General features: G+C 43.1%; 3 gene segments (V, D, J or C); all 3 read left to right on the forward strand.

Annotated features, from left to right (window-relative positions):
- The first annotated feature begins 1,783 nt into the window (after positions 1–1,783).
- LOC119936562 lies at positions 1,784–4,758 on the forward strand. The segment is given in 4 exon segments: positions 1,784–1,870; positions 1,985–2,363; positions 4,213–4,357; positions 4,732–4,758. Coding segments are annotated over 4 exon segments (597 nt in total).
- An 868-nt stretch (positions 4,759–5,626) lies between these two features.
- Positions 5,627–6,171, forward strand: LOC119936681. The segment is given in 2 exon segments: positions 5,627–5,732; positions 5,837–6,171. Coding segments are annotated over 2 exon segments (381 nt in total).
- Positions 6,172–12,004: 5,833 nt separating this feature from the next.
- Positions 12,005–12,516, forward strand: LOC119936682. The segment is given in 2 exon segments: positions 12,005–12,085; positions 12,182–12,516. Coding segments are annotated over 2 exon segments (381 nt in total).
- The last annotated feature ends 255 nt before the right edge of the window (positions 12,517–12,771 follow it).

Consider the following 12,771-nt stretch of genomic DNA (forward strand, 5'->3'; position numbering starts at 1 on the left):
ATTAAGCATGTCCACGAGCAGGTGGAGAGCAAGGGAGAGAAGGAGTTTCAGTTTAGAGTCTGTGGTTTCCTCTCCCTGCTCAGTGCACAGCTTTCCCCAGGGACCAACCCCTCCTTCCCAACCCACGACCTACATTGTTCTGAGTGCAAACAGAAGAGGAGAAAATTTTCATTTCCATCCATCCTCAGTCAGGACATTATTTACTGAATGAATCCTCTCCGTGTTTGTCTCTTCTGGGGAACCCCTGGATAGCATCCGTGAGTTGTTTCCCATACTTTGCTGCTTGAGAGCCCAGGTTTGATTTGTGATTGAGAACTTCATCTGCAGTTCCAGATTATGGGACATCATACAGGTTCTGTAACCTGCTGGCATCAGTTTTAAGCTCTAGGTCCTACAACCTTCTGGGATGTGCAGTTCAGACTCCCCAGAATGCTGAGCATTAGTAACAAACCCAATAACAAACATAAAACTACCAATTTTGCCTCACATACCTCCCCACACCACAGAACTGGAATATATTTCCCTAAAACACCAGACATGCCCAATATTCCTATAACTTTGCCTCACCCTCCGTAATAATAATAATAACATTAATAATGATAGCATTAAGTGCTTACTACGTGCAAAGCACTGTATTGAGCGCTGGGGAGGTTACAAGGTGATGCGGTTGTCCCCCAGGGGGGCTCACAGTCTTAATCCCCATTTTACAGATGAGGGAACTGAGGCCCAGAGAAGTTAAGTGACTTGCCCAAAGTCACACAGCTGACAAGTGGAAGATCAGGATTCGAACTCATGACCTCTGGCTCCAAAGCCCATACTCTTTTCCACTGAGCCACGCTGCTTCTCTGTAAATTGTAATTTACAGTTTGTATGTAACGTACAAATTGTAAATTACAATGTAAATTGTAATTGCTGCTTTATCTGTAAATTGGGCATTAAATTTCAGTTTCCTGACTTTTTTTAAAATAGCATTTGTCAAGAGCTTAACTTGTGCCAGGTACTGTACTAAGCACTGGGGTAGGTACAAACTTAGCTCATTGTGAGTATGGAACGTGCCTATTTAGTGTTATATTGTACTCTCCCAATCACTTACTACAGTGCTCTGCACACAGTAAGTGCTGAATAAGAATGAATGAATGAATACAAGTTAATCATGTTGGACACAGTCCATGTCCCACATAGGGCTCACAGTCTTAATCCCCCTTTTACACATGAGGTGACTGAGGCCCAGAGAAGTTAAGTGACTTACCCAAGGTTGGACAGCAGACAAGTGTAAGAGCTGGGATTAGAACCTAGGTCCTTCTGACTCTCAGATCTATGTTCTATCACCTAGGCTAAATGACTTCACCCTTCTTTTGACTGTAAACCCCACTGTGCTGAGACTTATTGTTTGATTACCCTGTTTCTCCTCCAGGATCTAGCCCAGTCCTAGTCAAATTGTAAGCACTTAGTAGATACCATAATTATTTTTCTTAACATTCCTATCAGTATTTTAGAATAATCCACGTTGCAGCCGGGAGAAATCAAATAGTATCCTTAGTACCTAGTAAGTAAAATATCTGCTGCTTCACGAACATGTCTGAATCAACCTCAGGGCTTTATCTGAGGTCTCTGGCTGTCCTTTCTTTCTGAGGCAGAAGGCAGGGAATGAGCCCCAGGAGGCAGCTGTTGTGATCTTATAGAGAGGAGGAGATGCAAATAGGGCCCCTCCAGCCCTGATAAAAGCCTGCCTGACCCCTGTTCCTGCAGCTCTGGGAGAGGACCCCCAGTCCCGCTATCGTGCTGTTCCCTTCCTGCCCTCAGAACTGCACCACAGCCCCCACCATGCAGTCCGCCCTTACTTTGGTTTCCATCCTAACCCTGCTCCAAGGTAATTGAGGAAAGATGTGAGAGACGTGGACAATTCACATGCGTGTGTGTGTGTGAATGTGTATGTGTATATATGCAACTTTTCTCATGATCCACGCTATCTCTGTGTTTGCAGGTGTCCAGGGTGATGTCCAGCTAGTGGAGTCTGGTGGAGACGTGAGACAGCCTGGGGGGTCACTGCGCCTCTCCTGTAAAGCCTCCGGATTCTCCTTCAGTAGCAGCTACTATATGAGCTGGGTCCGCCAGGCTCCAGGGAAGGGGCTGGAGTGGGTCTCTGTTATTAGAGGTGATGGGGGCTACATATACTACGCAGACTCTGTGAAAGGCCGATTCACCATCTCCTTGGACAAGGCCAACAGCATGGTTCATCTTCAGATGAACAGCCTGAAAACTGAGGACATGGCCCTGTATTACTGTGCAAGAGGCAGACACAGTGAGAGAAACCACATCCTGAGCCTGTCAGAAACCTGGGAGGATATCTGGGCTGCTGCAGGGTGGGGGAACAGAGCGACAGTAACCACAGAGAAGTCTTAGCACAATCACTGATTTTATTATTAATGTTATTATCAATTCCTAAAAATTCTCCCACCACTATCCCTTCAAGTATGTAAAGTTAATATGAGCTGGTCCTTATTTTCTCTATAGGTAATTCAAAGGTCTCCAAAATCCCAAAGCAGCTTTATTCAGCTTAAATACAAACTTCATGGACTCAGTTATTACCTGATTCACAAATTATAAGACAACGCTTGTAATCAAGCAAGCACAAATGAAATTCCCGGTTCCTGGAATCAACGTGAACACCCCTTCTGCACCCGACTCCCGAACCTAGAAGTGTAGACCAAAAATGACCCAACACAGAGCCTATCCCTCCTCCCCATTCACCCACCCCCAGCCTCACATAGGCACAGGGGCAGGAGCAGGGCAGAAGACCCAGAGAAGAGGAAGCAGGGAGTGAAGGAATAAAGGAGGGCTGGGGTCAGGAGGGACTCTCGATTCATGGAATGCAACACACAAAAAAAATTCCTTTGTGCACAACAAAGTTAAAATGCATTTACTTACTTCAGAAGAAGATCAACATCCTCTTATATAGCAATTCATGGGAACTACTGAGGGAACCAAAATAGTAACGGTAACTGGTTAAAAGGCTTTAAAAATTTTTTAGAATAAACCACATTTCTCTGCAGACAGTAAGCACTCAATAAATATAACAAATGGCTTGATTACTGCTACACTTGTCCATAATTTAATTTTGGTTCCCAACTCCCCAAGATATAGTAGACACCTACCTACCTGTTCCCCATGAATTCAGGTTGGCACCAAGGTTCTTTTTAGCCCCTGAAGAATTTTAGTCACAGTAATGTTGAACACAGGAACTCATCCAAATTGATTAGCTTGCTCTAGCACTTAGAACAGTGCTTGGCACATAGTAAGTGCTTAAAAAATACCATTATTATTACTATTACAGTGTCTGGCACATAATAAGTACTGAATAAATACTATATTAAAAAAACCCCAACATTAGTAGATATGATCCAGGCTCTCAAGGTGTTTATAATCTTGCGGATGAGAGAAACACTGTAATAAATTACATACAAGAAAGAAGGAACAGGAGATGGATTAGTAGTTGAGTTATCTTATGTAAGAAACATATGGAGGTGCTATGGGTGACAAAATATTTAAATGTGTACATGGTACCTAGCAGTGGCAGTGTATATTATGGAGATTTGAGATGAGATTAGAAATTAATTGGGAAAGGACTCCAGGAGGAAATGTGAAGTGAAGGGCAGTGAAGTGAAAGCCTGTATATATGTATATATGTTTGTACATATTTATTACTCTATTTATGTATTTATTTATTTTACTCGTACATATCTATTCTATTTATTTTATTTTGTTAGTATGTTTAGTTTTTTTTTCTCTGTCTCCCCCTTTTAGACTGTGAGCCCAATGTTGGGTAGGGACTGTCTCTATATGTTGCCAATTTGTACTTCCCAAGCGCTTGGTACAGTGCTCTGCACATAGTAAGCGCTCAATAAATATGTTTGATTGATTGATTGATTGAAAGACTTTGAAACTGGGAAAAGCTGAAACTGAAGACAGAGAGCATTCCTGGCAGGAGGAGAGATGTCAGCAAGACCATAATCAGCAGAAGTGAGAATGAGGTCCAGTGGGTAGGGTAGCTACTGAGGAATGGAGGGTGCAAGTTGGGTATAGTGAGAGACGTGAATGGTATAATAAGGAGACAGCTGAGTAAATTCTTTAAAGCCAATTGTTTTGAAGCAGTGTGGAGTAGGCATTAATAGGGAAGGTGCTGGAGTGGCTGGAAAATGTTTATGTTTCCAGCAATAGCACTAACTATGACCCTTTCATGAATCAAATGTCCAGAGACACGTCGAAGAACAAATTCTCTCTGCAGATGAACAGCCTGACAGTTGCAGACATGGCCCTATATTACTGTGCTCAACACACAGTGTATGGCAGTATGGCAGTGAGTGTGAGGCCAGACCCAAACCTTCCCCTGCAGGGGGTTTGGAGGGGGCTGGGCAGCTGGGGGAGCTCAGGACCCACTGAGCACAAGGAACCCAGTTCCAGGAGCAGGTGGAGAGCGAGGCAGAGAAGGAGGTTCAGTTTAGAGTCTGATGTTTCCTCACCCTGCTCAGCATACCGCTTTCCCCAAGGACCATCCCCTCCTTCCTGACACACAACATACATTGTTCTGAGTGCAGACCAGAGAGGAGAATATTCTCATTTTCATCTATCCTGAGTCAGGACATATTTTACTGAATGAATCCTCTCCATGTTGGTCTCTTCTTGTTAACCCCTGGATAGCATCAGTGAGTTGTTTCCCATACTTTGCTCCAGATTATGGGGCACCATATGGTTCTGTAACCTGCTGCCATCAGTTTTAAGCTCTAGGTCCTACAACCTTTTGGGATGTGCAGTTCAGACCCCCCAGAATGCTGGGCATTAGTTACAAACCCAACAACAAACCTAAAATTACTAATTTTGCCTCACAGATCTCCCCATACTATAGAACTGGAATGTGTTTCCCTAAAATACCGGACATGCACAATATTCTTATACCTTTTCCTCATCCTCCGTAATCATCTGGACTGTTTGTAGGCTATCCAATGACAAAAATTTCTCCCCAACCTAACAAAACTCAAATGGTAGATGCATTGTGGAATCATTTTTCACAAAGAGTGCATTGAACTTAGACATCATCTTGCTCATTTCCCAATGGTGCCATCCTGAACCGTAAAGAAGCAAGATCAGATGACCCACTTTTAAATCTGGGTTCTGTTGCTTGTTTGCTGTGGGACCTTGGAAAATCACTTTGTCCTAGTTTCCTCATCTGTAAATTGGTCATTAAATATCAATTTTCTAACTTTTTTTTTAGTGGCATTTGTTAAGATCTTAATATGTGCCAGGTCCTGTACTGTACTGTACATTACTATCAGTATTTTAGATGAATCCCCCTTGCAGCCAGGAGAAAGCAAATCATATCCTTAAAAACAAATAATATCCTTATTATCTAGTAGGTAAAAAACCTGCTGTTTCACAAACATGACTGAGTCAACCTCAGGGCTTTATCTGAGGACTCTGGCCTGTCCTTCTGTCTGAGGCAGAAGGCAAGGAATTAGCCTCAGGAGGCAGCTGCTGTGATCTTATAGAGAAGAGGAGATGCAAATGGGGCCCCTCTAGCCCTGATAAAAGCCTGCATGGCCCCTGTTCCTGCAGCTCGGGGAGAGGACACCCAGCCCCGCTGTCTGTGCTGTTCCCCTCCTGGCCCCAGAACTGCCCCACAGCCCCCACCATGCAGTCCGCCCTAACTTTGGTTTCCATCCTGACCCTGCTCCAAGGTAATTGAGGAAAGACGTGAGAGACATGGACAATTCATGTGCGCATGTGTGTGAATGTATATGTGTAACTGTTCTCATGATCCATTCTGTCTCTGTGTTTACAGGTGTCCAGGGTGATGTCCAGCTAGTGGAGTCTGGGGGAGACGTGAAACAGCCCGGGGGATCACTACGCCTCTCCTGTAAAGCCTCCGGATTCTCCTTCAGTAGCAGCTACTATATGAGCTGGGTCCGCCAGGCTCCAGGAAAGGGGCTCGAGTGGGTCTCGTATATAAGATGCGATGGGAGCTATCCAAACTATGCGGACTCTGTGAAAGGCCGATTCACCATCTCCTTGGACAGTGCCAACAACCTGGTGCATCTGCAGATGAACAGCCTGAAAACCGAGGACACGGCCCTGTATTACTGTGCAAGAGACACAGTGAGAGAAACCACATCCTGAGCCTGTCAGAAAACCGGGGAGGATTCCCGGCTGCAGCTGGATAGTGGAGCAGAGCAGCAGAGACCACAGAAAACAGCTCAAATCTGGATTTCATACCTCCCACCACGGGAATTACTAAAAATTCCTGAAAATTGCGTGATCTGACATTTGATCAAGAAGAATGATTATTTGTCTATCTTTCAATATTTTCCTCAAGTATGAGACATTCCTTATGACTTTTTCCTCATTTCAAATTTTATTTAAGCATATTTACGATATATGTTATATGATATTATGATATATCAGAAATATATTTCTGATTCTCAACAGAAACAACAAACAAAACAACATGCAAATCCAAAACAGTGAAATAGAAAGAGTCCAGTGATTCATATAATACAGAGTCTACTGTTACTAATGATGCACATTCCAAGAGCACATTTAATCAACTCTACTAATGAGCACTGCATCTTCTTTCTCTGAATTTCACCTAATTTTAGATGGTCTTTCTGAGAAGGGTAGGTACTAGAAGCAGCAAGTATGACAGAGTTAGCATAAGAGAAACAGGAGAGACCACAAAACTGGGTAAAATATACCTATTGATCCATAAAGTTTTACTAAGTTATTGGTTATTTAATGAAATCTCTTGTGAAGAGTTTGTCAGTGAAGAACAAATAGATGATGCTAGAATGAATGGAAATGGAATCAAATCAATCAGTAGTATTTATTAAACAATCAATCATCAATTGTACTTATTGAACATTTACTGTGTGTGCACAGAGCACTGTACTAAGCAGTTGGAAGAGTATAATGTAACAGACACACTCCCTGCCCACCTCGAGTTTATACTCTAGATGGAGGAAACAGACAATAATAAAAAATAAATAAATTACTGATATGTAACATAAATGTTTTGGGGCTGGGGAGGGGAAATGAATAAGGAGAGCAAGTTAGGGTGATGCGGGAGAAAGTGGAAGAAAAGGAAGCAAGTTCTTAGTCAGGGAAGGTCATTTGGAGGAAATGTGCTTTTAATAAGGCTTGGTAGTTGGGGAGAGAAATTGTCTGGTGGCTCTGAAGAGGGAAAGTGTTTCTGGCCAGAGGCACGATGTGAGCAAGAGGTTGGCAGTGAGATAAATGAGACTGAGATACAGGGAGAAGGTTAGCATTAGAGGAGCTAAGTGTGCCGGCTTGGTTGTACAGGCTTGGTTGTAGTAGGAGAGTATTAAGGTGAGGAAGGTGGGGGTAAGGTGATTGAGTGCTTTAAACCCAATGGTGAGGAGTTTTTGTTTGATGCAGGGGTGGATATGAAACCAATGGAGGTTCTTGAGGAGCAGGGAAACGTGAACTGACTGTTTTTCTAGGAAAATGATCCAGGCAGCTGAGTGAAGAATGGGCTGAAGAGCAAGGAGAGACAGGAGGCAGGAAGGTCAGTAAGGTGGTTGATACAGTAATCAAGGTGGTATTGGATGAGCTCTTGGATTAACATGGTAGCAGTTTGGATGGAGAGGAAAGGCTGGATTTTAGCGATGTTGTGAAGGTTGAAACAATAGGATTCTGTAATATAATGAATATGTAGATTGAATGAGAGAGCCGAGTCAGTGATGATACCAAAGTTAGGGTTGTGAGACAGGAAGGAGGGTTGTGCTGTCTACAGTGATGGGAAAGTCAGGGGGGAGGACAGGGTTTTTGTGAGAAGATAAGGAGTTCTGTTTTGGACATTTGAATTTTATTCGTGTTCCCACCTCAGCCCCAGCCCCACACTTATATACATACCCATAACATTTATTTATAGTAATGTCTGTCTTCTCCTCTAGACTGGGCATGGAATGTGTCTGTTTCATTGTTATATTGTACTGTCCTGAGCACATAGTACAGGGCTCTGCGCACACTAAGTTCTCAATAAATACAACTGATTGATTGATAGATTGATTAAAGTAGCATGTTCTAGTGGATAGAGAATGGGCCCTAGAAATCAGAAGGACCTGTTTTTTAATCCCAGCTCCACCCCTTGTCTGCTGTGTGACACTGAGCAAGTCTCTTAACTTCTCTGTGCCTCAGTTACCTCATCTGTGAAATAGGGATTAAAATTGTCACCCCTAAATGGGACGAGGTCTGTGTCCAACCTGATTATCTTCTATCTACCCCAGTGCTTAGAATAGTGCCTGGCACATAATAAATGCTTAACAAATACACAAAAACCAAAACCAGAATTAGTAGATATGATCCCATCCCTCAAGTGGTTTATCCCCTTGCAGTTGAGACAAACACTATAATAAATTACATATGAGGAAGAAGGAACAGGATATCTGTTAGTATTTGAGAAGTGGATGTAAGAAATGTATAGAGGTGCTATGGGTTGCTGAGAATACTTCACTGTTTATGTGGCATACAGTGTCAGCAGTGTACATTGGGGTGATTTGAAATGAGGAGATGAAATATTAACTGGGGAAGGATGCCTGAGGAAATGTGATTTGAGAAGGGCTTTAAAGCTGGGGAGAGTTGTAGATGGAAAGCAAAGAGAGCTCCTGGCAGGAGGAAAGGTGTGAGCAAGGCCAGAAACAGCAGAGGTGAGAATGAGGTCTAGTGAGTAAGGTAGCTAATGAAGAATGCTTAGAACAGTGCTTTGCACATAGTAAACACTTAATAAATTTCATTATTATTATTATTGTTAAGAATGTACAGTGCAACCTCGGGAATAATACGAGGAGTGAACAGTGTAAGAAGGAGAGAGTTGATTGAGTTCCTTAAAGCCAGTAGTATTGAAGTGGCATAGAATAGACAATAATTGAAGGTATTTTAATTGTGAGGAGTCATGTATAGAATAATGTACTAGAGAAATGATTGAGATAGCAGAACATTGACTGGAGAAGGGAAGGAGTAGAGGCAGGAGGTCAGTGAGGCTGCTGAATCAGAGAACAGAGAAATAGAAACCACAGACAAGTCTTAGCCCAATCACTGATTCTAACGTTAATGTTGTTATTATTATTATTAAGTTCCGTCTAGTCATTTCTGATTCATAGCCATTCCATGGATATACTTTTTCCAGAGCGTCCTGTCCTCTGCCATAATCTGCAACCTTTCTAATGATTCTTCTGTTATCGTAGTTATGGTCTCTATTCATCTAGCTGCTGTTCTACCCCTTCTATGTTTTCCCTGGACTTTTCCCAGCATTAGTGTCTTCTCCAGAGAATCAGGCCTCCTGATTATGTGTCCAAAATATGCTAATCTAAATCCGAGTCATTTGGCCCTCCAAAGACCACTTTGGCTTGATTTGCTCCATTAATGTTGCTACCAATTCCTAAAGAATTCCCCTCCCACCAAATTCCTTCAAGTTCTATAGGTAATTTGAAGGTCTTCAAAATCCCAAAGCAGCCTTATTCAGTTTAAACACAAACTTCATGGATTCAATTACTACCCGATTCACAAATTATAAGGCAATGTTTGTAATCAAGCAAGCAGCAAATGGAATTCCTGGTTCTTGGAATGAATGTGAACACCCCTTCTGCACCCAACTCCCTAACCTAGACAACAGTTACCCAACACAGACCCTCCCCCTCATCCCCGCTCACCCACCCCCAGCCTCACATAGGAACAGGGGCAGGAACACAGAAGACACAGAGGAGAGGAAGCAGGGAGCGAAAGAATGGAGGAGGGCTGAGGTCAGGAGGGACTGTCAATTCATGGAATGTAAAACACAAAAAATGTCTTTATGCACAACAGAGATAAAATGAATTTACTTAGTTCAGAATAGGATCAAAATTCTCTTAAATAGCAATTCACAGGAACTACTGAAGGAACCAAAATAACAGTGGCAACCGGATAAAAGCCCTAAATAAAATTTTTGAATAAACCACAGTGTTCTGCACACAGTAAGCACTCAATAAATATAACAGATGAATTGATTACTCTTGCACTTGTCCATAATTTAGTTTTGGTTCCCAACTCCCAAAGATATAGTAAACATCAGCTTACCTGTTTCCCATGGATTCAGGTTGGCATCAAGGTTGTTTTTAGGCCCAGTAGGATTTTAGGCCCAGTAGGACTGAACAAAGGGGTTCTGTCAAGCCTGATTAGCTTGTATCTACACAAGCATCTAGAACACTGCCTGACACATAAGCACTTAACAAATACCATAAAAAACCCCTAGAATTAGTAGATATGATCCTGGCCCTCATGGTGTTCACAGTCTTGTGGATGGCACAAACACGCTAATAAATTAGATATAAGGAAGAAGGAACAGGAGATGAGTTAGTATTTGAGTAACATTATGTAAGAAACATATAGACGTGCTATGGGTGACAGAATATTTAAGTGTGTATATGGTAAAGAAGGGCAGGAATGTATATTGGGACGATTTGAGATGAGGAGATCAGTAATTACTTGGGAAAGGACTCCTGAAGGAAATGTGACTTGAGCAGGGCTTTGAAGTTGGGGAGAGCTGTAGATTGAAGACAGAGAAAAAGTGTGAGCAAGGTCAGAAGTGGCAGAGGTGAGTATGGTAGCTAGTCCAGAGGGTGAGGTAGCTATTGAGGAATGGAGAGAGCAAGATTGAGTATAGTGGGAGAAGTGAATGGTATAAGAAGGAAAGAGTTGATTGAGTTCCTTAAAGCCCGTGGTTTTGAAGTGGTGTGGGCAATAACAAGGAAGGGGTTGGAGAGGATGCAATATGTATAGGGTTCCAGCAGTAGCACTAACTATGTCCCCTTCTCATGTCTCCAGAGACATATCCAAGAACGAGTTCTCTCTTCAGCTGAACAGCCTGACATACGCAGACATGGCCCCATATTACTGTGCAAGACACTCAGTGTATGACAGGTTGTGTGAGCAATGACACAAACGTTCCCCTGCAGGGGGTCAGGAGGAGGCTGGGCAGCAGGGGGAGGTGAGGACCCACTGAGCACAAGGAGCCCAGTGCTCACGGTCTTCCTCTCCATTTTACAGATGAGGTCACTGAGGCAGAGAGAAATGAAGTGACTTACCCAAGGTTTGACAGCAGACAAGTGGAATAGCTGGGATTAGAACCTAGGTCCTTCTGACTCTCAGATCCGCGCTCTAATGACTGAGCCCCGCTTTTCCTCTGCTCCTCCTCCCCTAGTGCCCCTATTCCCTCCCTCTGCTCTACACCCTTCCCCGCCCCACAACACTTGGACATATTTGTCTTTGTACATATTTATTATTCTATTTTTTATTAATGATGTTTATATAGCTATAATTCTATTTATCTTTTTTGATGCTATGAATGCATGTCTACTTATTTTGTTTTGCTGTCTGTTTCCCCCTTCTAGACTGTGAGACCGTTGTTGGGTAGGGATTGTCTCAATCTGTTGCCGAATTGTACTTTCCAAGTGCTTAGTACAGCGCTCTGCATACAATGATCATTCAATCAATACGATTGAATGAATGAGTGAATGACTTCATACCACTTTTGACTGTAAGCCCCACTGCGCTTAGACTTATTGTTTGATCATCTTGTTTTTACTCCAGCATCTAGTCCAGCCCTAATCAAATTGTAAGCAATTATCAGTTGCCATAGTTATTTTTCTTAACTATCAGTATTTTAGATTAATCTCCCTTGCAGTTGGGAGAAAGCAAATAATATCCTTAAAAACCACATAATATCCTTAGTATCTAGTAGGTAAAAAATTTTGCTGCTTCACAAACATGCCTGAATCAACCTCAGGGCTTTATCTGAGGTCTCTGGCTGGTCCCTCTGCCTGAGACAGAAAGAAAGCAGGGAATGAGCTCCAGGAGGTGGCTACTGTGCTCTTATAGAGAAGAGGAAATGCAAATAGGACCCCTCCAGCCCTGATTTAAAGCAAGGATGCCCCTGCTCCTGCAGCTCTGTGCCATTCCCCTCCTGCCCCCAGAACTGTCCCCACAGCTCTCACCATGCAGTCTGCCCTCAGTTTGCTTTCCATCCTCACCCTGCTCCAAGGTAATTGGGGGAAGATGTGAGACGTGGATAATTTGTGTGTGTGTGTATGTGTGTGTGAGTAACTGTTCTCATGAACCATGCTGTCTCTGTTTACAGGTGTCCAGGGTGATGTCCAGCTGGTGGAGTCTGGGGGAGATGTGAGACAGCCCGGGGGGTCTCTGCGCCTCTCCTGCAAAGCCTCCGGATTCTCCTTCAGTAGCTACTACTTCATGAGCTGGGTCCGCCAGGCTCCAGGGAAGGGGCTGGAGTGGGTCGCAGGTATAGTTACTAGTAGTGGTAGTACATACTATGCAGACTCTGTGAAAGGCCGATTCACCATCTCCAAGGACAACGCCAACAGCCTGGTGCTTCTGCAGATGAACAGCCTGAAAACCGAGGACACGGCCCTGTATTACTGTGCGAGAGACACAGTGAGAGAAACCACATCCTGAGCCTGTCAAAAACCCTGGGAGGATTCCTGAGATGCTGCTGACTTAGGGAACAGAGCAACAGAAACCACCAACAACAGGTCTTAGCCCAATCACTGATTCTATTATTAATGTTGTTACCAATTCCTCAAGATTTCTCCCCCAACCTATTCCTTCAAGTATGTTAAGTTTATTTGAATTGGTAATTTTTTCTCTATAGGTAATTCAAAGGTCTCCAAAATCCCAAAGCAGCCTTATTCAGTCTAAATACCAACTTTA

The sequence above is a fragment of the Tachyglossus aculeatus genome, chromosome 14 (assembly GCF_015852505.1).
Source record: "Tachyglossus aculeatus isolate mTacAcu1 chromosome 14, mTacAcu1.pri, whole genome shotgun sequence".
Taxonomy (NCBI): Eukaryota; Metazoa; Chordata; class Mammalia; order Monotremata; family Tachyglossidae; genus Tachyglossus; species Tachyglossus aculeatus.